General features: G+C 45.2%; 1 protein-coding gene across 1 annotated transcript in view; it reads left to right on the plus strand.

Annotated features, from left to right (window-relative positions):
- The first annotated feature begins 1135 nt into the window (after positions 1–1135).
- The window catches only part of LOC110338461 (acetyl-CoA acetyltransferase, cytosolic-like), a 14989-nt gene continuing 3985 nt past the window's right edge, over positions 1136–12139 (plus strand). Inside the window, exons 1-4 of the mRNA XM_029533184.1 lie at positions 1136–1220; positions 1461–1595; positions 7971–8152; positions 10189–10306. Of these exons, the coding sequence (XP_029389044.1) occupies positions 1166–1220; positions 1461–1595; positions 7971–8152; positions 10189–10306 (490 nt within the window). The 5' untranslated portion in view covers positions 1136–1165. The remainder of the gene's footprint in view (positions 1221–1460; positions 1596–7970; positions 8153–10188; positions 10307–12139) is intronic.

The following is a 12139-nucleotide window of genomic DNA, read 5'->3' on the forward strand; positions in this document are numbered from 1 at the left end:
AAAAAAAAAAAAAAAGTTAAATTGTTGAGACCTGAGTTAGTCCCCAGACCCCACATGATGACTTAGAACCATCCTAACTCATTCCAGGGAATCCAATGCCTTTTTCTGATCTGCCTGGGGAACTAGGACCATAAATGGTACACATACATGTATGCAGGCAAACAAAAACCCAAAACACTGATATACATAAAATAAATCTAGTAAGATTTTTCCTTTGGGGAAAAAAAAAATATATATACACACATATATATGTATGTGCGTGCGTGCATGAATGCGTGAGTGTTTTTGTGTGTGTGGCCAAGCTCTGGAGTGAAGCTCACTGGCCCTTCCTGTCTGAAAGCCCAGCCTCACCCCAGCCTATAGGATTTAGAGCAGTTGCGTGGCCTCTGTAGAAATAACTTTTTGCTTACCTACATCCTGTGGATTATTTGGACCGCTTGTGGGAGGACCCATTTCTAGCAAGGTAGAGGTAATTGGAAAGTCCGAACAAATTCTGACTTAGGCTGCTGGTGTTTTAAACAGCAGTGACCCGAGGCCCTAAGGGACCTTTAATGAATAAGATCTTAGATCACCTTCCATCCTAGGCCCCTGGGGTTCTCCTCTGGACAAGAACACAGCTTTTAGCATCCAAGTGAACTAGGTGTTTACAGTGCCCAGGCACACTTGGAGGAATCTCAAAGTTCCTGCGAACTGACAAACACTGTATCCTGCTCCGTCTGGCTTCTGGCATGTTTGGGAATTATAGCCAGGGCATTCCAGTCCCAGCTGAATCATCAGAGGTAGACTTTTAGTCACCTTCACTGTTTTGAAAATACACAAAAACAGACGGAAAAGGGATACAGGGGTTGTGTTGCAAGCGTTCAAAGTCCACAGCCTGAGACTTCCCCCAACACCTTGACCTCGTGCACGCTGATCGCGCCCACTCTAACACCCTGAACCCCCAGGTCTCTATGTCACACCCTAAGACCCCTAGACCTTGCACACCCTGTTATCCACCATCCCTGAGCCGAGGAGGAGTGGGGATCCCGGGAGCTGCTGAGCAGGGGCGGGGCGGGGCGGGGCGGGGCGGGGCCGTAATAGGCTCTGTCTCCAACTCAGTCAGAATTTAGCAAAGTTTGCTTCAGCAGCAGCCAGGGCTGTGCAGACGCCAGGGGGGAGCAGCAGGATGAACACGAGCTCCGATCCAGTGGTCATCGTCTCGGCGGCCCGTACCGCCATAGGTCAGTGTCGCGGAGGCTTCCCACCTGCTACCCTGCAGGTGCACAGAGAACCCAGCCAACTAACTGCCTGCTTGCATGCCTGATGGTTCATCTGTCACCCTGTGGTGGCAAATACTAGTAGTCTGAATTTGGGTAGCCCTGGGCTTGGCGAAGCACTGATTTAAAGTCCCACCCTCCCCCTCGGTGGTCCTCAGTGTGCTCTTGGTTCAGATTCCTTCCCTCTTCCCCATCCCATCGTAGGCTCCTTCAATGGTGCCCTGCCCACCGTGCCTGTCCACGAACTGGGGACCACTGTCATCAAAGAAGTCCTGCAGAGGGCCAAGGTGGCTCCAGAAGAGGTGTCCGAGGTCATATTTGGACACGTCTTGACGGCAGGTAACTCCTCAGTAGCCCAGGACAGATCTGGTTCATTTATTTGCACACTCACACACCATCACCACCACCACCACCATACATTGCTTTGCTTGGAGTTCTCTCTGCTAGGATTCTTTCTGTCCCTCCTCCTTCCTCTGGCTAAAGTCACAGCTTCTTTACAAGCCTTTTCCCTGAGTGATCTTAGACATGGGTCTGTACCGAATTTGCATTGTTAGAAGCACAGCAAAGTATGCACAGTCCTCCACATACCCCTCAATTGTCACACAGTCAATAAAAGTGTGTGGGCCTGGCACTGTGCCACAGCTGCAAGTGGGGCTGCAGCACTAAAGGCGTGTGCCACCATGCCCGGCTGTAATTGAAATTATATATATATATATATATATATATATATATATATATATATATTACATACAATCAGCTGGAACCCAGTTCTGTGCAGAAATTTCATTTAGTATAGACCTTACATATATAGGCTGAAGGTTATATAAAATATTTATGATTTTGTACTAGAACTAAATAGTGTACATCTATGTAAAGGGGCTAGGTGGCCTTTCACAGTGTCCTAACCCTGTTATACGTCTGCATTTTGACTTCTGCCCGACAGAAGCTCTACAGTGGCATCATCTCAGCATCCAGAAAGTTCCACATTGCCCAGCCTGGAGTTGCATGGCTATAACCCAGCACTCTAGAGTCTGAGAACTGAGCCTTATGAGATTGAGGCCAGCCTGAGCTACTAGCCAGCCTCTTTGTCAAAAAAGAAAAGAAGGGACAGAAGGAGGGAGGGAGAGGCTGGCGTTGACACTATAGAGAGCTTTCCCAGCATGCACAGAGCTTGAGTTTAATCCCCAGCACTAAGAAAAAGGAAGTTTTGTATTCTGGGTCATTGCTGATTTTGAGAATATGAGTGCTTACTTCCCCTGTAGTCTCTTGTGTTGTTTTAGGTCTTGGAGTTTGTCTTTGATATTTTTCTTGTTAAAAAAATTAAATTTATTTATTTATTTTTGAGGGATGCTACAGTGCATGTATGGGAGTTGAAGGACAACTTGTGGGAGTTGGTTCTGCCCCCTCCCCCCACACACACACATACAATACAGGTCCCAGGAATTGAGTTTAGGTCATCAGGCTCAGTGTCACGTGCCTTTCTCACCCAGAGAGCAGTCTCACCAGCATTTGATTTTGCTGTTGTTGTTGACATAGAATCCAAAGTTTATGTGTAGCTAGGATAATGACCTTTCACTTTAAGCTCTTGATGCCTCCGCCTCCATTGCCCAAGCGCTGGGGTTCTGGACATTCACCATCATACCTGGCGTTCTTGTCTTTTCTGACCCGCTTTGTCCTCGTGGTGCTTAAGGTCTGGGTTGAGCCACACCACTTTCTCATGGCCCTCCAAGGTCTGACATCAGCTGCCTGTAGTCCACCTCCTCACCTCTTCCCAGACCAGTGACTCAGCACTTTTCCATGTGTCAAAAGACATCCCATCATTTGGCAATCTAAGAGTCATCGGGTACTAGTTTTGAAGGCACACACACACACACACACACACACACACACACAAATACAATTTTGAGGAGAGGTCAACGAGAGCACTTTGTGGCAGGGTCAGAGTCTTTGCAGAAAGGCTCCGAGAGGCTGAAGTTAAAGCCTACGGTGGTATGGAGGCTCCAGGATATTGGAGATGCCGGGTCTGTAGGATGACCACCAATGGGCGCTGCAGATCTGGAATGAGCTAGAAGAAGCAGGAACAGTGTAGTGAGCAGCAGTAGACTGCCCAAGGCCTTTGTGTCCCAGAAGGCTGGCTGGCCCCGAACTACTCAGTTTTCATTTATACTGCTGGATTTTGAGTTTTGCTTAAGTGTAAATTAATTTTATTTCATCTTTTTAATGTCCAAGTTCTTCGCTTTTGGAATAAGAATACTTTAAATTTTTTTTTCTCCGTGTAGCCCTGGCTGTCCTGGATCTCACTTTGTAGACCAGGCTGGCCTTGAACTCAGAAATCTGCCTGCCTCTGCCTCCCAAGTGCTGGGATTAAAGGCGTGGGCCACCATGCCCAGCTCGACTTTGAACTTTTAAAGTGGCATTGTATTTTATATTAACATGAGACTTTAGGGACAAGGGGTAAAAAGATTTGGTTTAAAAGTGATATGTTTCTGTGTCAACTCAACAAGCAGTGGTTTAGTTTGGTTTGGAGGGGGCTTTCTTTGTTTTTTTGGATATTTGTTTCTTTGTTGAGACAGGATCTTAGTGTATAGCCTTGGCTGTTCTAGAACTCACCATGTAGAGCAGACTACCTTAGAACTCACAGAGATCCAGCTGTCTCTGTCCCTTTTTATTTGTGTTTTTGTTATTGTTTGGTTGGTTGGTTTGTGTCGCGTCCCCTCTCGACCCTCAAGGAAGACACAACCAGCAGTTCTTCTCTCAGCAGTTTATTCAGGAATCTTGAACAATCTTCATCTCCCTCTTCATCTCCGGTATACAAGCCCTTTTATACTCTTATCCACTCCAATCGCGGCAGGCCACGTCACTTCACCAGGCGCACAGCCTCAGCCAACCAGAAGAGCAGGAACATATCACCACCAAATATGGACCTGTTTACCACAAGCTCCATAGCCAACAGGTGCCATCTTTTAAGGTGGGGCTTCAGGTAGCCCAGGGGAGGGGCCATGGCCTCCTACAGGTTTGGTTTGGTTTTTTCTTTCTTTCTTTCTTTTTTTTTTTAAAAGATTTTATTCATTTACTATATGTAAGTACACTGTAGCTGTCTTCAGACACTCCAGAAGAGGGAGTCAGATCTTGTTAGGAATGGTTGTAAGCCACCATGTGGTTGTGGGATTTGAACTCCGGACCTTTGGAAGAACATTCGGGTGCTCTTACCCACTGAGCCATCTCACCAGCCTGGTTTGGTTTTTTTCAAGACAGGGTTTCTCTGTATAGCCCTGGCTGTCCTGGAACTCACTTTGTAGACCAGGAACTCAGAAATCTGCTTGCCTCTGCTTCCTGAGTGCTGGGATTAAAGGTGTGTACCACCACTCCCAGCTTTCTGGGAACAGTCTTATGGGTTGGCGGGATGTTATCTTTTAGAACTTGTTTTAAAGGTTTCCAAGTCCCCTTGGCTTGTAAACTTTCAGTTGAGTTATGTGTTATTCTGATGTGCCTGCCTTCCTGTCTGACTTGGTGTTCTCTGTGTCTCTTGATGCTTTCAAATCACTTTATTCTTCATATTAAGTGCTTTAAGTAGGACTGGTGAGATGGCTCAGTGGGTAAGATTACTGACTACTCTTCCTGAGGTCCTGAAGGTCCTGAGTTCAAACCCCAGCAACCACATGGTGGTTCACAACCACCCATAGTGAGATCCGATGCCTTCTTCTGGTGCATCTGAAGACAATTACAGTGTACTTGTGTATAATAATAAATAAATCTTTGGGAAAAAGTTTTTTTTAAGTGTTTTAAGTATAATGTGACAAATGGTTCTTTCTGGTCAGTTTGGTGTCCCAAATGTATATGGATTAGCATATCTTTTTCCTAACTCTGGGAAACTTGCTGTTAGGATTCATGAGAATGTTTTCTATGCCGTTGGAATGAGATCCTTCTTCTTTGCCCATTATCCATACGCTTGCTCTTTCCAGTTTCTTGCACGTATCTTGGGGGTTCTTTATCGTCCTTATTGGATTGTAATGGCTCCTCCACTTGGTCTTTAGGCTCAGACATTCTGTCCTGTCCTTGATGCTCGCACCACTAAAACTTTACACAGGGTTTCTGTTTGTTTTTAATTTAACCATTTCTTTCTTTCTTTTTTTTTTTTAAGATTTATTTATTTATTTATTTATTTATTTATTTATTTATTTATTATATGTAAGTACACTGTAGCTGTCTTCAGACACTCCAGAAGAGGGAGTCAGATCTCCTTAAGGATGGTTGTGAGCCACCATGTGGTTGTGGGATTTGAACTCCGGACCTTCAGAAGAGCAATCGGGTGCTCTTACCCACTGAGCCATCTCACCAGCCCCAATTTAACCATTTCTATCTGTGATGAATTCCTGTTTCATAGCATCCATCTCCTTTCTTATTTCATGTAAGCATTTGTTTGTGTTCTTGAATATAGTTATAATGATTTCCTATTGTCTGGAGTTTCATCTAACTCACTCTCACTAGATACTTTGGTTTTTGTTTTTAAATAATTATTTATTTATTTTATGGACATGAGTACACTATAGTTGTCTTCATGCACATCAGAAGAGGACATCAGATCCCGTTACAGATGGTTGTGAGCCACCCCGTGGTTGCTGGGAATTGAACTCAGGACCTCTGGAAGAGCAGTCAGTGCTCTTAACCACTGAGCCATCTCTCCAGCCCTAGATACTTTTTGTTTTATGAAGTACAACAAACTCAAGCTTATCCCTGACTAGCTTACAAAAGAATGAGACTCGGACTATGGTTATTTTATTCGGCTTTGACAATGACTTGGGGGCAGGGGGTAATCTCTAATCTACTCTTCTAGCTGCTGGCCTGGCTACTTCCCCAGCGGTGAGCCCCAGATACTTGCTGTTTCTCCTGGCCATGTCCATCTTTCCTCATGGCAGCTCCCTCCTCTCCTCTCCTAATTCCCCTCTTCTCCTCCTGGTTTCTCCTCCTCCGACCAGATCACTCCAAACCCACCCACCTCTAATCCCTCCAGTAATTGGCTGTAGCCAATTTTATTTAACCAGTAGTTTTAAATCGAGGAACGTGGTTTGCACAACACAAGCTTGTAAACGTGAGAAATTGCTGGTAAGTTTAGAATTTAGCATTACACTGCATAGCAGCACTCCAGACCTCGGCAAGGGGTTGACTTTCGGAGGGGTTATGTCTATGTATCTGTATTGGTGATCTAGGCATTTGGCATTATTTGTTTACTGACTTTTTTGTCTTTTTAAAAATCAGCTCTATTCTTTCAGTTGAAGTATTTGCAGTGTCCAAGGGGGACTTGGAGGTGCTGGTGTTGAGTGTGGAGTTCAGAAAAACAATCCCTCCGTCCAGAAGCTCCAGGTGCTCGGCAGAAGCTTTATCCGTCCCCTGGGAGGGCGACAACTGTTTGCCAGAATCAGGAAGCAATTGCCATCTGAGTCAATTAGGAACAGTGGCACCTATGACTTCAACAGCATGGAGAACAAGCTACCAGGGATAGCATGGAATGTACTGGATTCCAATTAATAAGATTAGGAGGGGGAGGGACATAGGGTGGGGAAGGATAAAGGACACGAGTTAAATGAACCCGGAGAGGCGAGCGTGGGTAGGATGACGTAAGCATTCAGGTGGACTTTGAGAAGACAGAGTGGGTAAGGATTAAGCCTTGAATTGACTTTGGAAAGAGAGAGGCAAAAAAACTAGTAGCTAACAGAGGAAAGTTGAGACTGTTATACTCCACAGATGTTAGCGTCGGTTAAAGCTGAAGGTTATAATTAAGAAGTATAAAAGAGAGGCCACACGTGGTGGCGCACGCCTTTAATCCCGGTACTCGGGAGGCAGAGGCAGGTGGATTTCTGAGATCGAGGCCAGCCTGGTCTACAAAGTGAGTTCCAGGATAGCCAGAGCTATACAGAGAAACCCTGTCTCGAAAAACAAAAAAAGAAGAAGAAGTATAAAAGAGAAGAGGGCAGGGATGAGATGGGAGAAAGGGCATAGGACTAGGAGGGGTGGTGCATGAGACATATCCTCAGAATGGAGTAGAGCAAACTGGGTGAAGAAACCCAACAACATGGGCTGGAGAGATGGCTCAGCGGTTAAGTGCACTGACTGCTCTTCCAGAGGTCCTGAGTTCAATTCCCAGCAACCACAGGGTGGCTCACAACCATCTGTAATGAGATCTGATGCCTTCTTCTGGTGTGTCTGAAGACAGCTACGGTATACTCATATAAATAAAAATAAATTAAAAAAAAAACAACAACAACAACAGGCCAAAGACCTAGCAGCCATATACAGAACAAACAAAACCATCATTAGACATGCAAGAATAAAATTAGAGACAAAGAATACTGAAGGAGCGATGGGGCTGGCACAGCTGGACTGAGATGAAAGATGAACAAGTCTGAGAACATACAGAGCAGGATATGTGGTCAGCATGACATTGCTGTGAGTCAAGCTATTTTCTGTGTCAGTGACTGGAAGAACAAAATGGTTTCAGCTGTGCTAAAGGAGCAGGCCACAAGAGAGATGAAAATCTTAAGGTTCTGTGTTACAGTATCAGGAACCCTGTTTATGGAGGAGGAAGCTTCTCTCTGAAAAAAATAAACAAAAGACCAAAAACCTATGAATTGTAATGTAGAGATGCAGCCCCCAAACAGGTCGCGACCCACAGCTTGAGAACCACAGACTTCGAGGCTTCTGTGTTCCCTGTTCCAGGTTGTGGGCAGAATCCCACTCGACAAGCCAGTGTGGGTGCAGGGATCCCCTACTCGGTTCCAGCATGGAGCTGCCAGATGATCTGTGGCTCGGGCCTAAAAGCCGTGTGTCTTGCAGCCCAGTCCATAGCCGTGGGCGACTCCACCATTGTGGTTGCTGGAGGCATGGAGAATATGAGCAAGGTAAGTGCAGAGCTGCTGCTCACCACCCTGGTCACCAAGAGGGCAGGTCCTGCTGAGGAACCCTCAGAAAAGGACTCAGCCTGACTCCTGCCTGAATGCCCACTGCTCTTCAGGTTGGATGAGAAATTCCATGTGAAGGACAGTCTATCAGCCAAGCAGCAGGAAGAGGATATGATTTCTCTAAGCTGTTGTTCCAGAAGCATACATACAGTGCTTTCTGAAATGAACCCACAAGATCATTTGGTTGCTATGCCTGCTTATCATGTAGCCGAGGCTAGCCCAAGACTTGCTATGTAGCCTAGGCTAGCCTTAAATGCTTGCCTCTCCTGCTCTGCCTCTAGAGTGCTAAGATTACAAGCATGTGCCACCATCCCCAGCAGAACATTCTTTTTTTTTTTTTTTTTTGGTTTTTTGAGACAGGGTTTCTCTGTATAGCCCTGGCTGTCCTGGAACTCACTTTGTAGACCAGGCTGGCCTCGAACTCAGAAATCCACCCGCCTCAGCCTCCCGAGTGCTGGTATTTTTTTTTTTTTAAGAAGTGGAGAATTAGTGTAGTGCTTATGTTCCAGCTTATGTTCTACTGGCCCATTCAATATATATATATATATATATATATATATATATATATATATATATATATAGTTTGTCTGTTTGCGTGCTTTTGAAGGCAAGGCTTTTCTGTGTAGTCCTGTCTATTGGCTGTCCTGGAACTCCCTATTAAACCAGACTCCTGGCCTCAAATTCAGAGATCTATCTCTGCCTCTTGAGTGCTGGGATCAAGGGTGTGTGCCTCATGCCCTATCTCCCCTATCCTCCGAGTTTAGTTAAGGTCCTATGTAGCTTGCACTAGCCTGGAGCTCCCTGTTTACCAGGCTGGCCTGAAATCCACAAAAATCCACCCTTCCCTGCCCACAATTCTGGCACTACCTTTTTTTTTTAAGTGACTAAATGTTCTTTGAATGGGCCAGTGGGACATAAGCTGTGCTGCTAGAACTCCTAGCTCATCCTCCATTGAACTTCTAGAGAGACTGTCCCACGGCTGAAAGTATTAGGGCAACTGAACCCAAACGAGTCAGCTAGGATTCTTTGAACTGAGAGCATCCTGTTCCTAGACTCAGCTCATCAATTTCAGGGTACAGCTCATCCCTACAAAGTGTTCCTCTAATTTTGACCTGGAGCCAGAGCCCAGAATGGTCCATTAAATAATCCAGACCATGATCTGCACACGAAGCGCAAGGAGCCTCTGTTGGTGTAGGTTTTTGCTATCTTATTGGAGTCTTATACCTCTATTCCCCTTCGAACCTTTGTGTACCAGCATCCCTCCCAACTCCCTACCACAAGGTGGGAGAGAAAGAAGGCCAGGAGATAGGAGACATAAACGTCTTTTGAATGCTTCCTGCTGACTGGGGGCATTGAGTTCCTTAGGACAAGTTCACTTTTATCTTCAGGATATGTCCTTTCATCTCTCATATATCTCCTCATCAGACTACCACCACCACAACAGCAGCAACAGCATGTAGCAGGAGGCTCCTGGGAGGATACATATGAGGACCCAAGTTCAGGTCCTAGCATCCATGTCCTATGCCTCCCAACTGCCTATTACCCAGCTCCAAGGCATCCAGTACCCTCTGGTCTCTTTGGCACACACTCACATGGTACACAAAAACTCATTCAGGGCACCCCCCTCCAACATCTTTTGAAACTAGTACCGGAGTTGTTAGGTCTCTATGCCATCCTGTTAGGTAATACTTGTCTATCTATAAGGATATAATAGAATCAAAGACACAGAATGGACAGGCTTGACCAAGAGACAAAAATGGGCAGGTGACAGAGGGATAGATGGCTAAGAGAAGGCGGGTGAGGTTGTCTGCTAACACCAAGAGGTTTCAGGTCCCGACCTGGAGAGCAGGGAGTGGGGAGAAGGCCTGACGGGTAATGAAGGAGGAGGAAGTACAGCCAGAGCCTCCTGAATCTGAGTGGGATCCTGAGAGACAAGTGACAACCACCCTAAATCTGTTCTTCCTTCCCGTGTCCAGGCTCCTCACTTGACTCACCTGAGAACAGGAGTGAAGATGGGTGAGGTTCCACTGGCTGACAGCATACTCTGTGATGGTCTTACAGATGCCTTTCACAACTACCACATGGGCATCACAGGTAAGGCCGATATGTCTCTAAAGAGCTGGGCTCTAAGGTCTGTGCCACCGTGTCTGGTAAGTAAAGGTATTTTTTTTAATGACATAATTCCCACGATTCGCTGGTTAGTTCTAAATGGAAAGATGGAAACGTTTCAATATAGAGCCCTGAGCTGGTATGGTGATATACACCCATATCCTAGAATAAGATTGACAGAGGCACATACATCCATGTGAGTGAGCTTTGGGCTAGCCCGGTGTACATAGCAAGTTTCCAGCTAGCCACAACCTCATAAAACACCACCACCGTGTAAGCCTGGCACATACAACTTGTGTAAGAAAGCCAGCAGTGCCTGAGAAGAGCGGATTATTCCCTCCTCTGCAGTGTAGTCATGCCTTGACTGTCCTCGGATATGAGGAAACAGGAGCAATGTAACAACAGGCAGCCCTTGCTCTTCCAAAACATCACACTCAGAGATTTAAAGTGAAGTGCAACATTCACATAAGTTCTGCATCCTGAGCCATGGGACCAATTACTATTTTGTTTAGTTTCTTTGAGACAAGGTTTCTCTGTGTAGGCCTGGTTGTCATGGAACTCACTCTGTAGACTGGGCTGGCCTTGGACTCAAGAGATCCACCTGCCTCTGCTTCCCAAATCTTACATTCCAAGTCTCGTTAATCTTGTTAAGGATGGTTTGAACCACCATGTGGTTGCTGGGATTTGAACTCTGCACCTTTGGAAGAGCAGTCAGGTGCCCTTCCCCGCTGAGCCATCTCACCAGACCCTGCTTCTGGCTTTTTTAAAAAAGTAATTAAAAGCCTTGTCTACAAAGTGAGTTCCAGGACAGCCCAGAGAAACCCTGTCTCAAAAAAACCAAAAAAAAAAAAAAAAAAAGTAATTAAAGATATAATAGTACAATAGGTAAAATTTTGAAGATGAGCTAAAAATTCATATTGATGTTAAATTTCCTGATTGTTAAAAAAAAGTCTTTAAAATTTGTATTTGTGTATGCATAGGTATACAAGTATCCCAGTGCATGTATACAGGTCACAGGTCAGCCTGCAGTAGTCAGTGTCCCTACTATGTGCAGTCAAGGCCCCCAGGGATGGGAACAAGTATCTTTATCTGCAGAAACATATCACCACTCTTGATTCTATTTTTCAAAGACTTATTATTATAAATAAGTACACTGTAACTGTCTTCAGACATGCCAGAAGAGGGTGTCAGATCTCATTATGGATGGTTGTGAGCCACCATGTGTTGCTGAGATTTGAATTTAGGACCTTTGGAAGAGCAGCCAGTACTCTTAACCGCTGAGCCATCTCTCCAGCCCTAACTATTATTATTATTATTATTATTATTATTATTATTATTATTATTATTGGTTTTTTAAGACAGGGTTTCTCTGTGTAGCCTTGGCTGTCCTGGAACTCACTCTGTAGACCAGGCTGGCCTCAAACTCAGAAATCCACCTGAGTGCTGGGATTAAAGGCGTGTGCCACCACGCTCGGCAATTATTTTTTTAAACAACCCATTATACAGGTAAATACTTTGTTCAAGAGAAGTACATAGTGAAATTATAATTCAGAGGTAAAAGGGAATTGCATTTCCATCCTTTCCTCAAATGCTTAGGAGAGAATGTTAGGTAAATGGGGCAAAACTATCAGTGGTGATCCCTGGTATGGATTTCTGGAGGTTTACACTTCCATATATAGAAAGGGATGAGAAAGCCGATGCCTCTGAAGAGGGGCTACAGTTCTCAGGCCTATGAGGGCAACAGGAGCTACCTGCAGAGCATGGCCTCTCTTCCTACCAGAAGGCCTGCTGGTGTGTAGTTTTTTGGTTTTTTTTTTT

This window comes from Mus pahari, chromosome 21 (assembly GCF_900095145.1).
Source record: "Mus pahari chromosome 21, PAHARI_EIJ_v1.1, whole genome shotgun sequence".
Taxonomy (NCBI): domain Eukaryota; kingdom Metazoa; phylum Chordata; class Mammalia; order Rodentia; family Muridae; genus Mus; species Mus pahari.